This window comes from Crotalus tigris, unplaced genomic scaffold (assembly GCF_016545835.1).
Source record: "Crotalus tigris isolate CLP2741 ecotype Arizona unplaced genomic scaffold, ASM1654583v1 scf7180000024342.5246164, whole genome shotgun sequence".
In the NCBI taxonomy this organism is placed as follows: domain Eukaryota; kingdom Metazoa; phylum Chordata; class Lepidosauria; order Squamata; family Viperidae; genus Crotalus; species Crotalus tigris.
The window spans coordinates 3,854,967-3,877,417 of NW_024100512.1; the positions used below are offsets into that span (position 1 = coordinate 3,854,967).

Sequence of the window (22,451 nt, forward strand, 5' to 3'; positions counted from 1 at the left end):
TGAAATGTTTGTTGTGTGTATATTGCTGGCCCCAGCGTGAGGATTGCGCCGCCGCCCTCGTGCAATACTAGCAGCGCTGCCGCTGCCCGCACAACAGTTATGGCAATGGTGGCATGAGGGGGGATGAGCACATGCACGTGCACTGCCCAGCTACTCATGCAGCCTGGTGGCCAAGAGGCAACGGCCTGGTAGTGGGCCACGGCTCATAACTTGGGGACCTCTGCTTTAAACAGTGTGGAAAGATTTATAAAGTATGAAAAAAGACATTTGTCAGAATGTTGAAGTGAAAAGGAATGTGTGAAGGAATATAGTCCAGATTCCCAGGAGGAAGGGAGAACATTGGAGATGAGCAAGAGATATCTCATTTCAGATAGCTTGTGTGAGAGAAAAAAGGGTGAAGATGGCTCCTCCCTAATAGTCCCCAGTGTATCTGTCTTATGGGGGTGATAGCATACTTTAGTTGGGCAAGATTCTGTCTATAGGTGAGGAAGAGTAAAGAAACCTGCTTGGAAGAATCACAACTTATCTTTCTTGGTTTTTCTGGAGCTTGATAGAATGAGAAAAAAAGTATTTGTAAAAGAATGTAGCAAAAAAATGAGAGTGACAAAAATGTATACCAAAAAAAAATGTATAATGTGTATCAAAAAAAAAATCTAAAGAACAGTTATTGTGGATCAGTCAGATACTGAAGCTGAAAAGCTTAGCTAGGAGAGTCAGCCTGCATTAGTGGAAAAGGTATGAGGAAACACAGATGATTCAGCTGATTCAGAGCCCAGGTTTGGCAAGGTATTAAGCCCAGCAATGTATTATAAATTACAAAAGAAAGAGCAAAGAAAATCGAACCGTCTACTTAAAAAAAATGGAAACATGACTTATCAAATTAGACAAGCTGGTAGACAGGTCTATTAAAAAGATGACTTGCCTGGCTTTTTGTATCAAACAATATTCTGTCACCTGCCACTTCCAATGACTCTGTCTGTATGCTCCAAAGGATTATCTATATTACTTGGCTAATTTTTATTATACTAAGAATGTGTGTGTGTGTGTGTGTGTGTGTAGGACTGAACCTGGCCTTTGAAAGGCTAAATTCTTAAAATTAGGCCTGGAAAAACCTAAACTAAAAACTAATTTATTTGATTGGATTAATGTTAAATATAGTTAATAATGATTATTCATCAGCCACATATTAAACATTTACATAAACACCTCTGTGTGGTGAAAAATAAAAATATAATAACTTCTGAAAATCTCTGCTGGCTGCATCTAAAGCTTTCAGAGGACATATGTAGCCCTGAGTCTTCGGGTTATGTACTTTTGCATAAATAGTAGATTATGGCAAGTGGACTGAAATAGGACACCTATTTTAAACACGGTATGTTTCAAATTATGAATTAGCAATTTATTTCTAATGTATTATATAATTCTTGAAGCTTTTTTCATAGTAAAATAGTGACACATACAGGCATAAGAAGTGAGGGGAACAGTAGCATTTTTCTATACATGGACTACCAACAATTAATCAGAAGCAATTTACTTCCAGCACTGGAAGTGATATGGCCACTACTAGTAGCCACTAATACCTTTATTGTCTATTAATTAATATTTTAAAGACTTCCTCAGCTTAGTGAGTATCGACCCTTAATTGGGGTGTAAAGTCTTACCAAGATAGAAAACACCCTTGTGGATTCCTTTATTTGTTTGGAATCCCCCATCATTGTAAACTGCCTAGAATTACTTAGATGAGAAAGGTAGTGTATAAATATGATAGATAGATAGATAGATAGATAGATAGATAGATAGATAGATAGATAGATAGATAGATAGATAGATAGATAGATAGATAATTTAGCATCAGATGGCCAGTTAATATCATTAAACAGTCTATGCTGTTTTAGTGTAATTCATATTTGCAATCTGACGGTGCAGTGGTTAAGGTGCTGGGCTTGTTGGCTAGAAAGGCGGCAGTTCAGGTTCGAGACCCAAGTGTCACGTGGTGGAGTGAGCTCCCATCTGCGCCCCAGCTCCTGCCAACCTAGCAGTTCAATAGCATGCAAATGCGAGTGGATAAATAAATACCACTTCGGTGGGAAACTAACAGTGCTCCATGACGTCATGCTTGCCACATGACTGCCAAAATGTCTTTGGACAGTGCTGTCTCAATGGCTTTGAAACGGAGATGAACATCGCCCCTTATAGTCGGCAACGACTAGTGGAATAAAATCCGCAGGGATTCCTTTTACCTTTAACCATGTTTGCAATCAGTACTGCATTGTCAATATCTTTAATTATTTTATTGGTCATCATATTGCAGTATTACACCCTTTTGTGGTCAAGAACACTGAGATGATGGCTGCCAATCGAGGTCCTTCCTTGCTGTCCATCTGTTGATTCCTTTCCCATTTCACCTGTTTGACAGCCACAAATTGATATCATTCACTCATTAGAAACAAAATAACTTACTAGCTAAAAATCTACCTCATATACTCATCAGAAACCAAATAAAGTGCCACTAAATAATCTGTCCCACATTTCTGTTCATGAGAAACAAAGCAAAATAACTTATTAGCTATTTGCTTCTCTTTTCCCTTCCCTATTTATCCAGTATGGGTAATCAAATTGAATAAGCCCTAAAATAGAAGGAGCAGAAATACAACCAAACTAAATTCCCTGAGAGTAAACCCCTTGGACATGGCCAGGAGTGGAGAAAGGGGTGGGAGATAATTGTTTGGTTACCTATTATTGACATTATTTGGGCAACCAGTAATTTTTGTGTAAATGGAATAGGCTGGCTTATTTTCTCTGTCATGCTCCATTTTACTCATCTTTTTTCCAAGTTACAAAGCCATAGATACAATCATATTTCTTCACAGGGAGTTGTTCAATTTCTGTCATCATTTTGGTTATTCCTTTCCGCAATTTTGCCAAGTCCTTGTAAATGATAAGCTCCTAATTAGTTCATGGAGAGCCTTTTAGATATATATCTGCAGCAGCTTCTATATACTCCTCCACTAATAAGTAGGGCTGAGCTTTGATGCTATTTAACTTCTCTTTAGCACTGTCAGTGTGTGATGCACGTTTTCTGAGATGGGAATGACAGTGTCCTTGTCCTATAACCTTAATATCAAAGTGAGGCAGAAAGTATTAATGTTTGGCTTCCACAAATTGGCTTCTACAAGGGTTAGTCTTGTCTCACTGACCTAGATTTCTTTGGTCAATAGACGGGTAGATGATTGCTTTGATAGGTATCATATTTCTGAGTTTTCAAAGAAAACTCTGACAGAATTCTTCACAAAGGTCTCTCAAACAAACTTAGCAGCCATGAAATAAAGCAACAGGTGAGGTTATGGATTAGTAACTTGCTAAAGAATGAAATTTAAAAAGTAAAGAGTAGGAATAACTGGAGAAGTTTGCAAATCAAAATAAAGGTCCCCAGGATCAATGCTGGAAGAGTCCAAAGTTCGGGATGAGCAGTGTGGTGACCGCATTTTCTGTAATGCCAAACTGTTGAGATCAATAAAATGAAGAGGAATTTGTGAAGAGCTTCCCAAAAAATTTTTTTAACTGAGTGAATATGTTCCTAAATGTCAAAAGTAAGCTCCATGTAGACCATAAGAAAGGCTGAGCGCAAAAGAACTGAGGCCTTTGAACTATGGTGCTGGAGAAGACTACTGCAAGTGCCCTGGACTGCAAGGCGATCAAACCTGTCAGTCCTAGAGGAGATCAACCCTGACTGCTCTTTAGAAGGCCAGATCCTGAAGTACTTTGGCCACCTAATGAGAAGGAAGGACTCACTGGAGAAGAGCCTAATGCTGGGAAAGATTGAGGGCAATAGAAGAAGGGGACAACAGAGAATGAGGTGGCTGGATGGAGTCACTGAAGCAGTAGGTGTGAGCTTAAATGGACTCCAGAAGATGATAGAGGACAGGAAGGCCTGGAAGAACGTTGTCCATGGGGTCGCGATGGGTTGGACATGACTTCACAACTAACAACAACAAAGCTCCATGTAAGAAAGTATAATACTGTTCACAGTATCACCAAATTAATTAATAAATCCAAAATTTACAAATATATTTGGGGGAATTGAACTGGCAGTAACTGATGGGTAAAGGGACAGTAGCAGCTGTAACAAACACTGATGATGCTAATTATGAAAACCTATGCAATGAGTTCATGTAAATATTGTAAAATGTAACCTTGTAGACAAGCTGGAAAATCATCTTTCCCGGTGGATAGCTGCATGAAAATGCCCACATAATAACTAGCTTCTGTTGGTTTTTTTTTTTTTTTTTTTTTAAAGGCAAATGCCTTGTTATGAACACTTAGGAAGGATATTAGGGGAAAAAAACCATATAGCAACAACTTTATATTAAATCAATGTGAAAATGCCAGAGTAAATGCATGGTTCTGGAGATGACGCTTGATGGATGTGGAAGAAAGAAGACAAAACCAGTTAAAGCATCTTCCCAGGGAGGAAAAATTCTACCGCTTTTTGTAACTAGAGTAAAAGAGATACCGTAGAGATATACACATATTACAAAAAAATGTGACTACAAAGAACATTTTGTTCCTCATGGTATTGAAATTTAAGATCATCCTTTAAAACTAAGTTGATAAATTGGAGGTGATTACTAGACTGATAGCAGATCCCCCCTCCCCCCCCCTCGCTCGCTCCTTCCCTACTCGCCCATCTTTTATTCTCATATTGCTGTATTATCCTTGGTTTTTTTATTGTTTATTCTATTGTTCCATTACTTCGCTACTGTTAAGTTTACACTTCTTTTGATTTCTCTGCTTTTATTGTAAGCTACCTAGAGTAGCCCCACGGCAAGATAGGTGGCAAATAAATTTAACAAATAAATACATAAATAAAATTTATTAGAAAGAAATACTTATTTTATTGTTGCAGTGGGATTTGCCACGGCAGGTGTGACAGGAGCCCCCAGTTTAGATACTTTCAAAAAGGGAAGTTTGGTCTGTCTACTAATGTTAATTCACTGTTTATTATTTAACTGTTAACACTAGTTAATTAGCTAGTTTTAATTACTGTTTATTGCATCTTGATTTGGAGCTAGCTTCTGGACAGGTACCCAAGGACTATCAGCACCCTGCCGATTTTAGATTATTGTGTGGCAGAAATGCTAGATCAGAAGTATTCTTCTTGGCCTGATCCAGCAGAAAGGCTCATGTGTTTTTAAATGGAAATGCTAACTTTAGCAAATACCCTGCCTTCCCTTATCCTTATTAACTGGCAAAATAATGTTCACAAAGTAAGCCTGTAACAAACCATGACTGAGAGTAACTTTGAAATTATTAGATAACTCATTGGTGCCATTTGCTTTTTCCTGATCTCTACTGCGTCATTTTATTACCAAACTGTTGTGAAAACAAAGCTGCAATCAAGATGGTTTGTCAGGATGTTAGGATGTCAGGTTAGAACATGAAAATCTGCAAAAAGAGGGCTTGGCAAAACAATCACAGCAAATGATTTTTGCAAATGTGTGAACTCAATTTGGATATGTAATTATACAAAGCAATTACCATTTGGAAAGGTTGAAAATTGTAATTACATGCTTAGAAAAATAGCCCATGACCCAAACCCACTCAGTTTCTAGAAGTTTGCATGTCAAACAAATAGAAAATTCAACTTCTACACTCAATTAAGTATGTGTTTGTTTTTGAATATCAAAGAAGCTACTGAATATTAAACTATAAAATGTTTTAATTGACTTTTGAGATGTTCTACACAGCTTCCAGAGGAACAACTATCCCAAATCAACTGGTGACAATTCATGCCCAGTGTAGATGGGGTGGGGGCAAAGGACTGGTGACTATTGGTTGGCATTCAGGACCCATCTGATTTACTTCTTTTGAAAGATGCTTCTGGTTATAACTACTTTGGAGGAGTGTCGAAGAGTAAGATTTGGCGGCACTGCTTTTGGATGGTGTCCACTCTCTGATACAGTTTCCCTTGGAGATAACTTTTGCAACCTCTTTGATCTCTTAAGAAGCTGCTGAAAACTGAAATTTCCCAAAAACCATTTGCTGAGTAAGAAGGCCCAACTTGTTGATACCGTTTCTATTCTTTTCTCTATACCAGGGGTCCCCATCCCCTGGTCTGCGTCCCGTTTGGAACCAGGCTGCAAAAATTATGGGTGAGTGCATGTGCTGCATTTGTGAAAACAGCGCGTACATGTGTGCATGCAAAATCATCCCCTCTCCTGCTCTGCCGGTCCGCCAAGCTGGAAAGGTTCTGGACCGCTGCTCCATACCATCTTGCAATTAATCTCTTTATTTTTCTGCTTTTTTAATTGATTTTTAATTTCGCAACTTAGTTCCTTATTCATTTATGTTTACGGTTCCTTAGTCATTTATGTTTATTTGCTCATTTGTTGACTCAGTACGGGTGTGTGTTTGTATAGTCTTGGTGGCTGAAGAGGGAAATCAGTGAGTGAAAGGATGAGTTCACTGGTTCTTGTTCACTATGAAGTGTGAATGCTTTGTGGCAGTATACAAGCAAAACCAACAAATAGTTATAAGCAGGCATTACTAAGGAGATGTGGGTGGAGATTCCTCTTCCTTTATTTCTAAATGTTATTTCCAAGTCATGCCTTGTTTTATTTTATTTTACGTTATTTCCATTTCCACACCTTCCCACTAGACTCACAAGCTGCAGAACTTGTCAGAGGCCTTGCCTTTCATTCCTTTTCACATTTCTCCATCCACCATCTCCAGTTTGAAGACTTTACTTGTTCGTAGCCCCAGAATCAATAAGAACATCCCTGCCTGCGACTCCTGCCTAAAGAAAACTTCAGGAAGAACATAGAAATCAGGAGAACAGTGGGACGGTAGGGACTGAAACACACAGAAAGGATGTGGGTAGTCCTTGACTTAACGACCACAATTAAGCTCAAAATTTCTGTTGCTAAGTGAGACATTTGTTAAGTGAGTTTCACCCCTTTTTACGACCTTTCTTGCCACACTTGATAAGTGAATCAATGCAGTTGTTAACGTTAGTAACATAGCCATTAAACGAATCTGGTTTCCAATGGACTTTGCTTGTCAGAAGGTCTCAAAAAAGTGATCACATCACACCAGGACACTGCAACCATCATAAATATGAACCAGTTGCCCAGCATCTGAATTTTGATCATGTGATTGTGGGGACGCTGCAATGTTTGTAAATGTGAAAAAAGGTTGTGTCACTTTTTTCAATGCCATTGTAAGTTGTACGATCATTTTTAGTCAGCGAACAGTGAAAGAATATTTTGTCTCATCCTTTCACTCATTTATTTCTGCCCAAATTTTCCAGCCAACAAGCAATTCTCACATTCTGCCAGGAGGCTGTAGCTACAATTTATAAACTTCTTTTGATTAAGGAGCAGAATATGGGCTACCTGTCTGGAGTGGGGTTCCCCCCCCCGGCCTAAATCACTTGATTTCTGGCTTAAATGAAGCAGGAAGCAAACTGAAGCATTGCCCATTCTGGCTTGCAATAGTTTCAGTGGACTAAGAAGAAGCCATAATTAGTCCAGAGAGAGTAAAAGAAACAGAAGGTAATTTTTTTCCGAGACAGAGAACAATGTGTGTCTCTGTCCCAAAAAGTTATGGCAGTGTCCTCCCTGCCTTTTAGGCCGCAAGCCTGGTCTGAAATCGCTAGAGAGTTTTGTGGCACTTAAAAAAGACTTAGAGGTTTATTTTACAGGAGATATTGAGGATAACATTTTGCTTCATTACCGAGGGGAGGGAAAAAATAACGGTATGTCAGAAACATGAGGCTTACAACCATTAGTTTAGTGACCATTTGAAGTTACATCAGTAATGAAAAAAGTGACATATGTTCAGTTTTCACATTTGTGACTATTGTAGCATCCCCATGGTCACATTATCAAAATCTGGGCACTTGGCAACTGACTCGTATTTATGACAGTTGCACTGTCCTGGGGTCATGTGATCCCCATTGGTAATCTTCCCAGCTGACTTCCGACAAGCAAAGCCAATGGGGGGGGGGAAGCAAAATTTGTTCAATGACCACGTGATTCACTTAACTGCAGTGATTTGCTTAACAACTGTGGCAAAAAGGATCATAAAATGGGGCAAAATTCACTTAACAACTGCTCAGTTGTGCTCATAAGTCGAGGACTACCTGTATAGATAAAACCTGTGCTGCTAAATTAAACTTTCAATATGTCTAATATATGTCAGTATTCGAAGTACATTTTTGAATAAATTTATAAATGTGTATTAGTTTACTCGCATGAATAAATACGACATTCAGTGAAACTTTATGCCAGTCTTACAGTCATCAACAGATTGTTCATCTGCAACAGGTCACTTTATAAGCCCAAGAGCAAAATGGAATGGACACCTGCCAATAAATTAAGGAAGAGAAGCCAACAAAATTAATTAGAAACATAAATAGCTGAAATCTTAGTTATAAATAAGCTGCTCCTGGAAAAGGTTCATTAGTTAAATATTGTGCACATTTATATTCATTATAGGGCTTTATCCATATTGGACAAATTAAAAGCTGTTTTGCAGATTACATATTTGATTCTGTATCATCTGGCACAGTTTTCTAGAGCTTGGCTAAACAGATCGTCTTTTTATAAAACTGAATATACAGAACAGTTTAAACTTGGAGAAACTGGAATTAGGATGATCTATTCAACATATTTTGAATCTTCTATTAAGAAGATTGTTATATATGCAAGCAATAAAGAGAGACTTATCAGCTGGAAGGGAAGCTTTGCTATGGAAATCTACTTGGCATAAGAGGAAACCCAGAATAAGACTGAAAAAAAGTGAAACTTAAAGTTTTATGTAATGGACTAAAGGCAACCCAGAACTATGGACTGATTTAAGGACTAAGATTATGAGTTAGATGTAAGAGAAACGGGCGACTAATGGAAGATATATAAAGTTTATCTATATGAAAATCACTATTTTTAACAAGATGATTTATTTGTTTGATGTTCAATGAATTGAAATAATTTAGGGTTTGATGTTATCTTGTCATCTTAAAGAAATTGATTGATGGATTAGATAGGTCTAGGATAGATCAATATTTTAGCTTTAAAAAGGAGATATTTTTAGGTAATGGATTAAAGGTAATCTAGAATTATGGGTTGATTTTAGGATTAAGACTATGAGTTAGAAATAAGAGAAAGGGGGGTGATTAATGGAATATATATTAAATTGATTAAGAGTGTGGTTTTTTTTTCTTTTTTAGGATGATAGGGTTACTTGTAAGAAAATTATTATGTAATGTTGAGTTAATCTAATAAGATGATCTGTTTGTTTGATAACACGGATGTTATTAGTTATGACAATTAATTGGATGGATTGAAATGACTTAAGGTCTGATTTTCTTCTGTCAGCTTAAAGAGATTGATTAATTGATGGACTAGATACGTATAGGATAGATTAATATTTTATTTTAACTAAGGGATATTAGTGGAAGAAGAATTAAATAAGATTTATGATAAAATCAAGGAACCAGAATATATTTGGAAGGGATACCCGAATTGATAATGTTTGTACTCAAAGTTAATTTAATTATGGTAGTGTAAATTTCTAAAGCTTTAAAAACAGGTATAGATTGAATAAACTTAAGCTAGAATTGGACTATTTTAAATAAATTAGGTTACCTAAGGGGAAAAGAGAGGGAATATTAGATGTATTGATTGAATTATATATATATATGTTTTGTCTTTGGATGTTTGTCTACCCTAACACCACAGTGTGTCTTGACCACTTTGTTTTAAAAACTAAAAAAAACAATAAAATTTCTTTTAAAAAAAAATCACCACGGTTTTCAGTCACGCCCAGACAGTTGTGTTGTGTGTCGGCAGCTCAACTGTGCTGTGCCAACCCACTGGTGCAAAGGCAAGGTTGACAGAAGGACACTCTTTCTGGCGAAAGCAACATTAAACAGTGGACACTTGGCACGGGATGACAGGTGGGACTATGCGAACAGTGGCCGGCTGCGATCCTGAGCTTTTCTGGAGCACCGATGGAAGTATATTATGCAATGGAGTTGGGGGACATGTAGAGTTATTTTTGAGGATTTTAATTGCTATCACCAATGGTTATGGGATAGGATGAACACCCCCCCTCCCTGTGGCTGTGGCACTGTCCTTGTAGCCTTACCCATTTGATTCAATAAACTTTGGATTTTAAAGGGGAATTGGAAAGGGGAGACCCCAACACATTTTTAGTTTAAATGAAATATATATATATACCCTGTGGTCTTGGGAAAAAAAGAAGAAAAAAAAATGAAAGTCTTCAGCTGATCTCAAAATGTTAAATATGCTCAAAAAATTCTAATGAAATCCAAAACTCCAATACTTGAAACAAGAGATGTTAAAGATAATTTGTACCATTGGCATTCAAAAACATTATTCATGACCTTAGGAAACAAAAGAAAAGATGGGCAGGAACCTGCAGTTTTGATCCACAATTTTGTGGCATGTGTGTGATCCTATCTGAAAACAATTTATCATGCCTTTGCAGAAACCATGATTGTAGTGGTCCTTCAAAAAAAGAATAAAATACTGAATATTCAAAAAACTTCGCCTCCCCCAATGAAAAAGAAGTAAAATAGGATATTGTACATCAAATTGCTAGAAATATTGGCTCTCCAGAAGGAAGAGAAGGCCAGTGAATGAATATGAATATTTGAAGCAAGAGATGTTGAAGATATTTTGCATCACTGGTACACAAAAACAGTTTTCATGTCCTTGTAAAAAAAAATGGTACAGTCTTACGAGGAAGAAAACAAAAAGGCAATTGTAAGGGACAGAAGGAGTGATATTGAAGAACAGGGGAAGCAACCCAGCCAAGACAACAGATAAAAGAAGCATACAGATATGTAAGCCAAGTAAGCATCTCAGATGAGACCATTCCTGCTTCTGATAAAAATGAAAGCAGTGGGGAGGTTCATTCAGACTTGCAAGATTCTGTTACTGTAAGCGTATAATAAAAGTAGCATTAGCAACCATGATCACAAAGACTGATAAAATATATCTAGGTGAAGCATGTGAGTATATTGGTAAAATGGGGCTACTTGGCCAAGCATTGAAAAAATGGGAACAGTTTTGGCATGGTCTTCATTATCTACTCATGTTCAGAGCATGAGAAGATTAACATGAACTCCAAGTTCAGAGAGACAATTATGGTTTAATAAATCTGGTCACATGTCTTCCTTAATTAAAATAAAGCAGTTGAAGGATATAATTTATTCACAAGGAATAAATTAAGCAATAGAAGGGAAACATGTTGCATTCTATGTCAGAAATACATATACCTGCTCAGTAATCCAAATGAATGAACTTGATGCTATAGAATGCATCCGTCTTAAATCACTCCCTTTTTACGACCTTGTAATCCCTTAGTTTGGGGTAGAGTCTGGGCAGCTGGATGGAGCTGAGCAGATAACTTCCCTGTTGCCACGTGGAGTTCGCAGAATCAACAATGTAGTTGTATACTATCGTCTACCTAACAAAACAGAAGATATGAATGTATTTCCCCTGAGAGGTAGGCGTGTTCAGGAAACAGACACTGCAAACACCACAGGGACACTACTCTATTGTTATAGGGCAGTGGTTCTCAACCTTTCTAATGCCGCGACCCCATAATACAGTTCCCCATGGTGTGGTGACCCCCAACCACTTATATATCAGTGGGTGCCAGGGCATGGCCAAAGAAAAGGGGGGAAAATGGCGGACAGCCTTGTTTGGTGACCCCCGTGAAATGGTCGTTCGACCCCAAATGGGGTCCTGACCCACAGGTTGAGAACCACTGTTATAGGGTGTAATGACAGAATATTGAAAACCTATCAGAGTGTCCCTTTGCCCTTATTTATACCGAATTGGACAAGGCAAGGTTGTTCTGTGTTTATTTTTCACACTTTCCTGTTTCTAAGGGTATTTATATATCTTTGTTAAGGTTATCTCCAAATTCCTATACAGAATCAGGCTTTCCAAAAGGAAACTGCAGATCTTCCAAAGAAGCATAGAGTAGTAGTGATTGGAGGTATTAATTACTGTCAGTTTCTATTGAGAAGTGAATTTTGCCCCATTTTATGACTTTGCCATAAACCTTGCAGGGCACTTTACCAAACATCCAGACCCCAGTTTCTTATCCAAAAGACCACTTCCTGATAAGACTATTAAACAGTCCAGAAAGATACCAACATCAATGATATCAGAAGCTGCCTGGCAGAGTCACCTCATAGTTTTTGGATTAAGTCATTCATTAAGGCAATCAAAGTAGCTTCAATACGATATCCCAGCTGAAATCTCAAAGAAAATGGATTCACATAATCACACCATTGAGATGCACTTGGAGCTCTGAAGCTAGTTGGTTCATACTATTTGTGGGGGGAATGAAATCTGATTTTACAGTTTTCCTGAATCTTCATCAAAGGTCTTATTACATCTAGGGAGGACTAGGGAGCCAACACATTTCTCTTGTAATGAAACTTGTTCATCTCCATTAACCTGGTAGATTAGATGTGTCTACATTCTAATTATTCCATTGGCTTGCTCCATTTTGCTTTTTTCTCCTCAAAATTTCATTGCATGGGAGTCTTCATTGGCTACATTGGCTCTCACTCCTGCTTAAAGGATTGTCTGTGGAGATTCTCAGTCATCCAGGTCATGGTTGTCCCAAAGGTGCTTTTTCAAAAGGCAACTGGACTTCCTTTATTTTTCTTTGAAGACGTTTCACTTCTCATCCAAGAAGCTTCTTTAGTTCTGACTGAATGGAGGACAATGGAAGGATTTATATTCCTTACAGTCATCTAGTCGTTAGCACTCTTTCTGAGAGTCATTGAGGCCACTTGGAGGTTTATCTGTGCTCGCAGGGTCATCTGAATAGTGCAAATGGGTGTGGAGCCTTCTTGGAACTGCTGAAAGGAGTGTTGTAAACAGGAGATAGTGGTGTCATAGCTTTTCCCCTCTGTTGAGAGAGGATTGTTCAATCTTAATGAAGATGGCCTCTTTGACCCTTCTTTCAAACCAGCGATCCTTTCTGTCCAGAATGTGGACTTTGCTTGTTCTCCTATGTTGTGCCATGCATTTAAAGGATTATTTTTCTAACTACTTCTTCTATTTTTCCAATAAGCTGTCCCAAGAATACTGCTACCTACCAACTGGTAACTTTTAGACTAAGAAACAGCACTTTTAGCTTAGATAAAGGAAAATATTCTGATTGCTAAGACTTGTCTGTTTATCAGAAGGAAAAAAGCAAGCAATAGAAATTGCTAACATGATGAAAAAGGGAACTTAGTAAACTTATAAGTCTAAAACTTTACATTCTGGTAGAATAAAATTTTTCAGTTATGAAATTAGAAATTTAGCTAGTTTGAAATTTTTGGAAACAGGAAACAGCGTATTAGGAGACAAAACTCTGACTGTAGCCTGTTAGTGATGTTCAGATATAGTTTCTCAAGCATTATTGGAGAACAGCTTAAATGGCAGTAAGCATGTGGGTTTCATGCTTGGAAGTAGGGGATCAGAAGAGGAAGCTGACATGTTAATGTTTTGGATCTATTTTTAAACAAAGCCCATATGATATTACAGATGCGTTTTTAGAAAATGAAAAGATATAATGATTTTCCTTTTTAGAGATGCAATAGCATTTTCCAAGATTACACAGGCTGAAGGGAGCTGAGGGAAAAAAACATGATTATTGAAGGCTTGTGGTTTCTCAATTCATGTAAATTGAATTCTTTCGTAACTTTGAAATGCTATGGAAATCAAGTGAAGAGTGCATAGCGTTGAAATAAAATTAACATGTAAAGTGATTTTATGTATTCAGCTTGAAGCGACTCTGAATTTGAGAGAGAAATCTCATTACTTATCTTGTAGAAGGATAATATTTAACTTCTCCATTTGCTGTCCTTGATATAAAGCTTTTACATGTGAATGATGGTTTTCTGTGGCTGCCCAGAGAGAAAGATTTTTGAATTGATGGAGATCAATTTCTGCCGTCTCCTTCTCACCTTTTTTCTCTTGCAGGATAACTGATTTAGGAAATATTAAAAGAAGATTGTATTTATCGACGATTCACAAAGAATTGTCTGTAACCCCTCTGCATGCAAAAATCCCTCTCTTTATGATCAAACGCAAAATTGTAAGTATATTTCCTTCCTTGTTCAAATGATTATTATCATGTATGATTCTCTTCTACTTTCCATTGCAATGCTTAAATATTTGGTCATTCCTACCAGTGATCCCAGCATATCAGGATGACAAGAAATTGTCTTTCTGGTTAATTTCACATATTTCTTCAGAATTAATAGGACAGCAATGCACACAATGTAGTACAAACTGGATCATCATTAGACACTTCTGTGGCATGAAGATTAAGTAGATTCGTGGAACACGAGATCAGTCATGAATCATACAATCATACTGACATGAATCATACTGACAATTTCCAGATGCTGTTTCTTCTGCCGATTCCTATTCAATGAATGAGAACCAAAACAGTGAATGAGTAAACCAAATCAGTGAATGAGAACCAGGCATTACAATAATGCTTTGTTATTAATTCTGTGTGCATAACACCTTAACTGCTTGATTTAAGTAAAAAGATGTGATAGAAATTAAATAAAAAACATAGAACAGTGATGGCGAACCTTTTAGAGACCGAGTACCCAAAAATCATCCTCCACCACTGTCCCCACTCCGCCGTGCCTGCTGGATCACCCATCACCTCCATGGCCCACCACAGATCACCCAGGCAGCCCAGCAGTGCCATGGTAGCCACACGCTCTGCCTGTGCCCGGCAGCATCATCTGCGTGCGATGGGGTGTAAGGGTGGAGTCTTGTCCCCTCTGCCAGGCTACCATGTCCTTGGCTGTGCAGCATTGTGTGGGCCGTGCCCAGGGGTGACTCTCCTCCAGAGGACTGCTGGTGAGGAGGGGGCAGAGGTGGGACAGTGTGTGTGCCCACAGAGAGGGCTCCAAGTGCCGCCTCTGGCACCCGTGCCATAGGTTTGCCACCACTGACATAGAACAAAGTATGCCAAATATTATGAGAATTAGGAGAAATGATCCTGCACTATGACGATTTGGTTATCTCTGCAATTACATCACTGGCAATTAATTCCAGCTAGAACTAGTGCATTCCTAAGAATGATTCCAGATTTCTATGTGAACTTTGGTGGAGGGGGGGGTAAGGGAAACCAAATAGAGTTTTTAGATTCATGTATATAGAGAAATAAGCTTCAGATTTAATTTACAAAATTAAGATATCCTGGAAATATGTAGGAGTGTGGGTCTATACCAGGGGTAGGCAACCTTGGCTCTTTTATGACTCGTGGACTTCAACTCCCAGAATTCCTGAGCCAGTCCACAAGTCATAAAAGAGCCAAGGTTGCCTACCCCTGGTCTGTACATATGTTCAGGGCTTTTTTTGTCATAGAACACCCAGAACGGAGTTCCGGCACCTTTTTGGGATGGAACCTTGTAGGGTAGGCAAGGTCGGTTGTATAACGTGTGTGAGTTCCAGCAGCTTTTTTTTTTACAAAAAAATGTTGTATAAAGTATGTTTTTTATTTACTTTATATGCTGTATAAAGTATGTTTTTTATTTACTTTATATGCTGTATAAAGTATGTTTTTAGGGTGTGTTATGTATGTGTTTCAGTTTGAGAATGGGAAACTAAATCTCATTTGATGTGTGCCGTTGTGCCCACAGTAAAAAAAAAAAGACAATAAAGGTTATGTATCTATCTATCTATCTAAATCATGCATTTCATTTCATTCAAGCAATCTGTAGTAAAAACAGCTAGTACTTACTTCATGACTGCAGTTGGTCCAGCAACTTGGTTGCTAAGCAGCACAGTTACTGAATGAAACATCACAGGACCACAACAGGTTTATAACATCACTTCCATTGGGGTCAGTTTGTCTTGGATGCATTATGCATCCTTGCCTACCCTACAAGGTTCCATTATGTCATTAATTATCATATCCCTTGTTGATGGTATCCATGTTTTTGGATATCCGGATATTCAGATATCATGTTTTTTGGATAGTTTAATGAAGAGAAGGACGAGGGGGGACATGATAGCAGTGTTCCAATATCTCAGGGGCTGCCACAAAGAAGAGGGAGTCAAGCTATTTTCCAAAGCGCCTGAAGGCAGGACAAGAAGCAACAGATGGAAACTAATCAAGGAGAGAAGCAACCTAGAACTAAGGAGAAACTTCCTGACAGAACAATTAACCAGTGGAACAGAAGCAATGAATGCTCCAACACTGGAGGTTTTAAGAAAAGATTGGACAACCATTTGTCTGAAATGGTGTAGGATTTCCTGCCTGAACAGGGGGTTGGACTAGATAACCTTCAACGTCCCTTCCAACAATTATTATTATTATTATTATACGCAAATCAAATATGAATATGTGTGTCATATTTACATATGCAGTGTTTTCTTGCAGAGGTAATTTGGGGATATTGTTTTCTTAAAGAAAAAATAATCCAGGAATAAGAATAGCTCTTTGTTTTTTAAAAATTGAAATTGGTATGTTTTATGCATCTCTTAGAAATGTTATCAAATTAATAAAATGACTAATTTTTTTACCTCTTTTCTACAGTCAGTTAGAAGTCAGAAATTAATTTAGCTATGTTTTTAATTTTTACTGCAGATTTTGTTCTGAATTAATCCTATACAATATAAATATGTCCCTTCATTTCACTCATAACAGTTTCCTTTTTGTACTCAAAAAGCAAAAGCAAACATTTTAGTCCTTGCCTGTATATATTTTGGTCCCAGCCAGTGAAATCTGTTGAGGTTTAAAGCAATGACAATAATAAATAATGATCCAGGAAGATGAATTTCTGTGCTCCTAATAGTTCTGTTTCTGAAAACCAGGGGGAAAGTGAAACGAACAAATAAACAAAATGCTCCAAGAAATGTATTGATTTTTGCTACTGGAACCCTTTCCCCCCTCATTAAACTAATAATAGGGGACAAACATCCTCAGTGGAATAAAACATTATATAATGTAAATACTGTAACTTATATTTTACTTCTCTAAAATAAATTGGAATGTACTTCTGAAACACATTAAATTAATTGTTTCAGTTTTGATTCCTGCAGCTTATAATGTAAGTATGTTGATTAATTATAGAAGCCAGATTTAAAAAATATAAAAGCATACTCTAGGTTGGGGTTTTCAAAATTTGTGGTACTTGACTACCTGAAAAGAATACATGTGAGCCTCCTATGAATAGAAGAAATTAGCTTCTTATTGATCCTAGTGAATGTGCCAGGTATCAGTTTAATACAAGACTCTAGAAAGAGTATAGAGAAGAGCAGCAAAGATGATTAGGGGACTGGAGGCTAAAACATATAAGGAACGGTTGCTGGAATTGAGTATGTCTAGTTTAATGAAGAGAAGAATGAGGGGGGACATGATAGCAGTGTTCCAATATCTCAGGGGCTGCCACAAAGAAGAGGGAGTCAAGCTACTTTCCAAGGCGTCTGAAGGCAGGACAAGAAGCAACGGACGGAAATTAATCAAGGAGAGAAGCAACCTAGAACTAAGGAGAAATTTCCTGACAGTTAGAACAATTAATCAGTGGAATAAGCTGCCTCCAGAAGCTGTGAATGCTCCAACACTGGAAGTTTTTAAGAAGAGACTGGACAGCTATTTGTCTGAAATGGTATAGGGTTTCCTGCCTGAGCAGGGGATTGGACTAGATCACTTCCAAACTCCCTTCCAACATCATCATCATCATTATTATTATTATCATCATCATCACCACCACCACCATCATCATCATCATCAAATGGATTCATTATTCCATTGCTTTTCGTCTTTATACATGCCATGCCAGGACCCTATCAGAACTGTTGTTGTGCCCAAATGGAGTAGAACTGAGTTCTGGCATTAAACCAGGTTTGTCTATACACCTTAAAATCAGATCATTTATAGAATTCTGGCTTGCACAAATAAAACTGGATCACCACATGGAGGTGCACAACTGCCATGTCCAACATTCCAATTTGGGAATATTGCTTAAGACTGGGTGAAACTGCCATGCAAAAAATGATATAAAATCTAAATTAGGGCCTTCTAATTCAAGTGATAAAGTGATCTAATTCCTTTAGATCTGGGGTGTCAAACTCCCAGCCCGTGGGCCGAATGCATCATGACGAAACCACACCCATCCCATTGTCAGCAATGGAAAAAAGTTGTGATACGTTGCGACATGTCATATGATGTTGCAAGTTTGACACCCCTGCTTTAGATGAAGGAAGGAAGAAGAAAAGTAATCACTGGCTACAATGAGTACCATATATATAATTTTCCCTTCCTGTGCACTTTTAACAATTTTATAGAAACACATTTATGAGAGGTTAAACACAAGATCTGATACTGGTCAAGGTATCAATTCATAAATAAGTCAGTATATGTGGGGAGGGTACAGCCAAAGGGCAAAATATCTTTATTATCTTAATGTACCCTTCATAAGAGCAGTCTTTAGAATGCAGTATTGCAGCCTAATTCTGCCAGCAGTATAATTCTGACTGACTCAAGGTTGATTCAGCCTTTCATCCTTCCAAGGGCGATAAAATGAGGACCTAGCTTGTTGGGGGTAATAAGCTGACTCTGTAAACTGCTTAGAGAGGGCTGTAAAGGACTACAAAGCAGCAGGGCTTTTTTTGTCATAGAACGCCCAGAACGGAGTTCCGGCACCTTTTTTGAATGGAACCTTGTAGGGTACGCAAGGCGGGTTGTATGACATGTGTGAGTTCCGGCATCTTTTTTTTTTTTTTACAAAAAAGGCACTGCAAAGCAGTATATAAGTCTAAGTGCTATTGCTAATAATATTATGGTATGAATAATACCTAAAAACTACCTAAAACTAAATCTATCTTAAAACAATTAGTTCCCTTCCTTTAAAGCAAAGTACAGCTGAATCTTGTGGATTGGAAACCTCCAGGAAAAACTAAAATTGTAGGTAAAACTGAGAAACTGGGGGGGGGACCAAAAAGTAGATATTGACAAGCCACTTGTTCATTGGTGAGAAGAAAAATACATATATGTGTTCACGAAGTCACCAAGAGTCAGTCTTACCTTGAAGGAGAATTGGTTTTAATTACATCCTGAGGAGAAATCTTACCCAGAAAAAAAAACAGATAATCCAAGAATTGTATTAAGTTCATACATATGTTCATATATTTGATTACTGGCTTGACCTCATCATTTTTGGCAGATTCTGGAAAGATATATTCAGACCATCCCTATAACCATTATAGCCATTGAGAGAACACTGATGGCATTGCATTTTCTCTGAGTCAAGGACGAAGATAATTGGGAACAACTGATACATCAATGTATCTATTGGAAACATTTGGAGCTATGGCATAAGCCAGTGGTGGCGAACCTATGGCACGCATGCTAGATGCGGCACTCGGAGCCCTCTCTGTGGACACACGTACTGTTGCCCCAGCCTTGCCTTCTCCCGTGGCCCCCTCCTCACCAGTAGCCCCCCTAGAGGAGAGTAGCCCCTGAGCGTAGCCTGTGCGGAGCAGCGCAGCCAAGGACATGGCAGCCAGGCAGCATAGACAAGATTCTGCCCTCACATCCCATCATGCACAGTTGATGCTGTGGGGCGCGGGCAGAGGGCATGGCTGCCTTGGTGCTGCTGGGCCATCTGCGGCAGGCCCTGGAGGTGGTGAGTGGCCCTGTGGGCAGGTGGGGTGGGGGCGAGGCAGGGGGTGGAATGGGGGCGGGGCCAGGTTTGGGTACTCTGTCTCTAAAAGGTTCACCATCACTGGCATAAGCGATCACCAGACCCTTTTAGACGTGACCGGTTATTTAAAAATGATAGAAAAATTAGCCTCTTTTGAGTGGAGTTTCAGCAGAACACATCAGTAAGAACAATGGCACACAGATGTTTATAGTAATCTAGGAAACTACCTTGGGGATTATGATTAATGAACCCAAATGGTCCCTTAAAACCTCATTGGAGGAGTTGGCAAACCAATTATTAAAATAACATTTCACTGATGTAGAATTTCTACATTATTATGTAACCTCTAGCTCTAGATCCACAATTACCATTACTTTGCAGAGCAGGACACGTGACATATTTGGAATAAATGAATTTCAGATATCATAGCTTACACACATAACTTGGTTGATTTTAAGAACCTGATAGTAAGCCATCTCAAAATGGCCTTGTAGTAAGCAGCTGTAGGAAAATGAGCTCAAATTTCACCAAAAATAATCAATTCCAAAATAATTAGCTTTTAAAAAAATACTTGAACAACTAAGACATCAACTTAAATTAAATTACTTAATTTAATTGAATTACATAGATACCAGTGAATTTTCCTCTTTTTTTCTTGCATGATATCAAATCCATTACGTACTAACTCTGTACCTTGGTGCTATTTAGAAGCAGATGAGACCGGACTGGCATATAAGCCAAGCAATAAATACAGTGTATTTTATTGAAAATTAGTTTTACAAATATCTCTCTAAACTTTTTTTTCTTCTTCTTAGTGGTGCAATTTGTGCATTGACTTGGTGGCATTTACCAGTGAGATATTCAAAGGCGCTGTTTTTCAGTCTTTGGATGGCATTATTGTTTCAGCCAACTGTAAACTGCGAAAAATCTTCACACTGAAGTCAACCCCCCTGAACGCCGCAGATGACGATGGTACGTTAACTTGACTTCCTGGAATTCCAAATGGCTAAGATGTGCTTCCTGATTCCAGACTTATTTTTCTGATCTCTGTGATGCATTATCTAAAGGGTTTCAGATGGTTTCCTGGCAATTAATGGGTACATAAGACATCCTATGCACGTTTCTGGCTCGTGGATAGTCAGTGACCTTTTCTAAATGTGGTTACAATTGTGGTTCAGCATTTACATTTTTATAAAGCAGCACTTTTATTAAAACTGCACAGAAGATACTTTTTCAACTTTAAATTAGCATACAAACTGCTAATAATCTACCTTCAGGTAAGTGTTTCATTAAACACTTTGAAAGAAAGCTTGTTATTCAATTATCAAAGGGTTTTTTTTACTGAGTTATGTCATTTTCTCAAGGCAGCTTCTAAAATGAAAGTGCAAAGACTTCCCTTGTAAAATCTGACCATTATGGAAATTGGACTTTTGAGAAAGGAAAAGAGTTGATGATAAATTGCACATTAAGTATCTTCCTAATAAAGTATATTCATGAATTCGTATTATTCATCAGCTGCATATTTCATTTGAACTGTACACCGTCTCCTAGACTAAACAATGGAAAACATTGTTTCCATCCTTCAGCTCTGCTTATCAAACTTTGCGTTGTATATCATCCAGTTGATCCTTTCTTACTTCATTGCTTTCTACTCAGACAAGAGACTTCAGTCTTCAAATGTGCTCCACAAAAAAAAAAAAAAAGCAATAAAAGATTCTGGGAAACAATAATTAAAAAGGTTCTTTTAGTTTTGTTATATAATGTGAATGTTTTGTGGTTTGTCTCCTTGCTTTGCTTCATATATCCTTTTTTATGTTGACTTGTGTGGCTCATCCAAAACTATTACTCCCTGTTTGTTGCACTACATTCCGGAATGGAATAGAATAGAATAGAACAGAACAGAATAGAATATAGCTGGGAGGGACCTTGGAGGTCTTCTAGTCCAACCCCCTACCTTGCTTTAATATAATACTTCCTGCTTTATTAGGATTTATGCAAGAATATTTCCTTAGGGTAGTATGTTAGGCCCCAATAAGCAAGGTTTGGCGTATTCTCACTTCCATCCAGCCACCTGTTCCATTTTTTTTTTTTTGCCAGAGTCCAAATTCCAGAGATTCTTTTTCTCTATTTGTTTTGCCATCGTGATCTACTTATTTTGCTTGCTTCCTCTTAAAAGATTACCCTGACAGCTGTTATTATTTGTTTTGCCATCGTGATCTACTTATTTTGCATGCTTCCTCTTAAAAGATTACCCTGACAGCTGTTATTATTTCTTCTAAGGACTGTGACTGCTTTAGGAGTTGTATTTGACTCATAGCTCCCAGCAACATTACTTGAGGAACTTTATGAAATAGGCTTCATCTTTCTAAGGCAATATCTCGGTTTTCTTTTGGATACAGTACCCATCCTGCCCACCCCCAGGTCAGGAATTATTAAATGATACTCATTTTCTTCAGGAAACAAAATGCGGAAGGTTTGATTTCATCTTCTTTGGATAAGTAGGATAAATATGTATATAAACTAGGGAGGCAAGCCTTAGTTTTAGTGAAGAAAACCAGCCTGGTATGTCCTGAGCATTCATACCAAACAGGAATTGGAGAGGAAAGCACAATTGTGCCTAGTTATTTTTACAAAAGCAGTGAACAGAAATTTGTCTCCTTTAGAAGCAATAGAGGCTAATTATTTCACCTCAAAGTGGAAAATTTTCTACTCATTTTAATCAGATTTAAAGCAGTAA

At 37.9% G+C, this 22,451-nt stretch overlaps 1 protein-coding gene across 6 annotated transcripts in view; it reads left to right on the top strand.

The window, feature by feature from the left end:
- The window catches only part of CFAP20DC (CFAP20 domain containing), a 188,866-nt gene that overhangs the window by 46,515 nt on the left and 119,900 nt on the right, over nucleotides 1-22,451 (top strand). For all 6 annotated transcript variants that reach the window (XM_039326717.1, XM_039326715.1, XM_039326713.1 and 3 more), the window contains 2 exons: nucleotides 14,022-14,136; nucleotides 20,530-20,686. In XM_039326717.1, coding sequence (XP_039182651.1) covers nucleotides 14,022-14,136; nucleotides 20,530-20,686 — 272 coding nt within the window. The remainder of the gene's footprint in view (nucleotides 1-14,021; nucleotides 14,137-20,529; nucleotides 20,687-22,451) is intronic.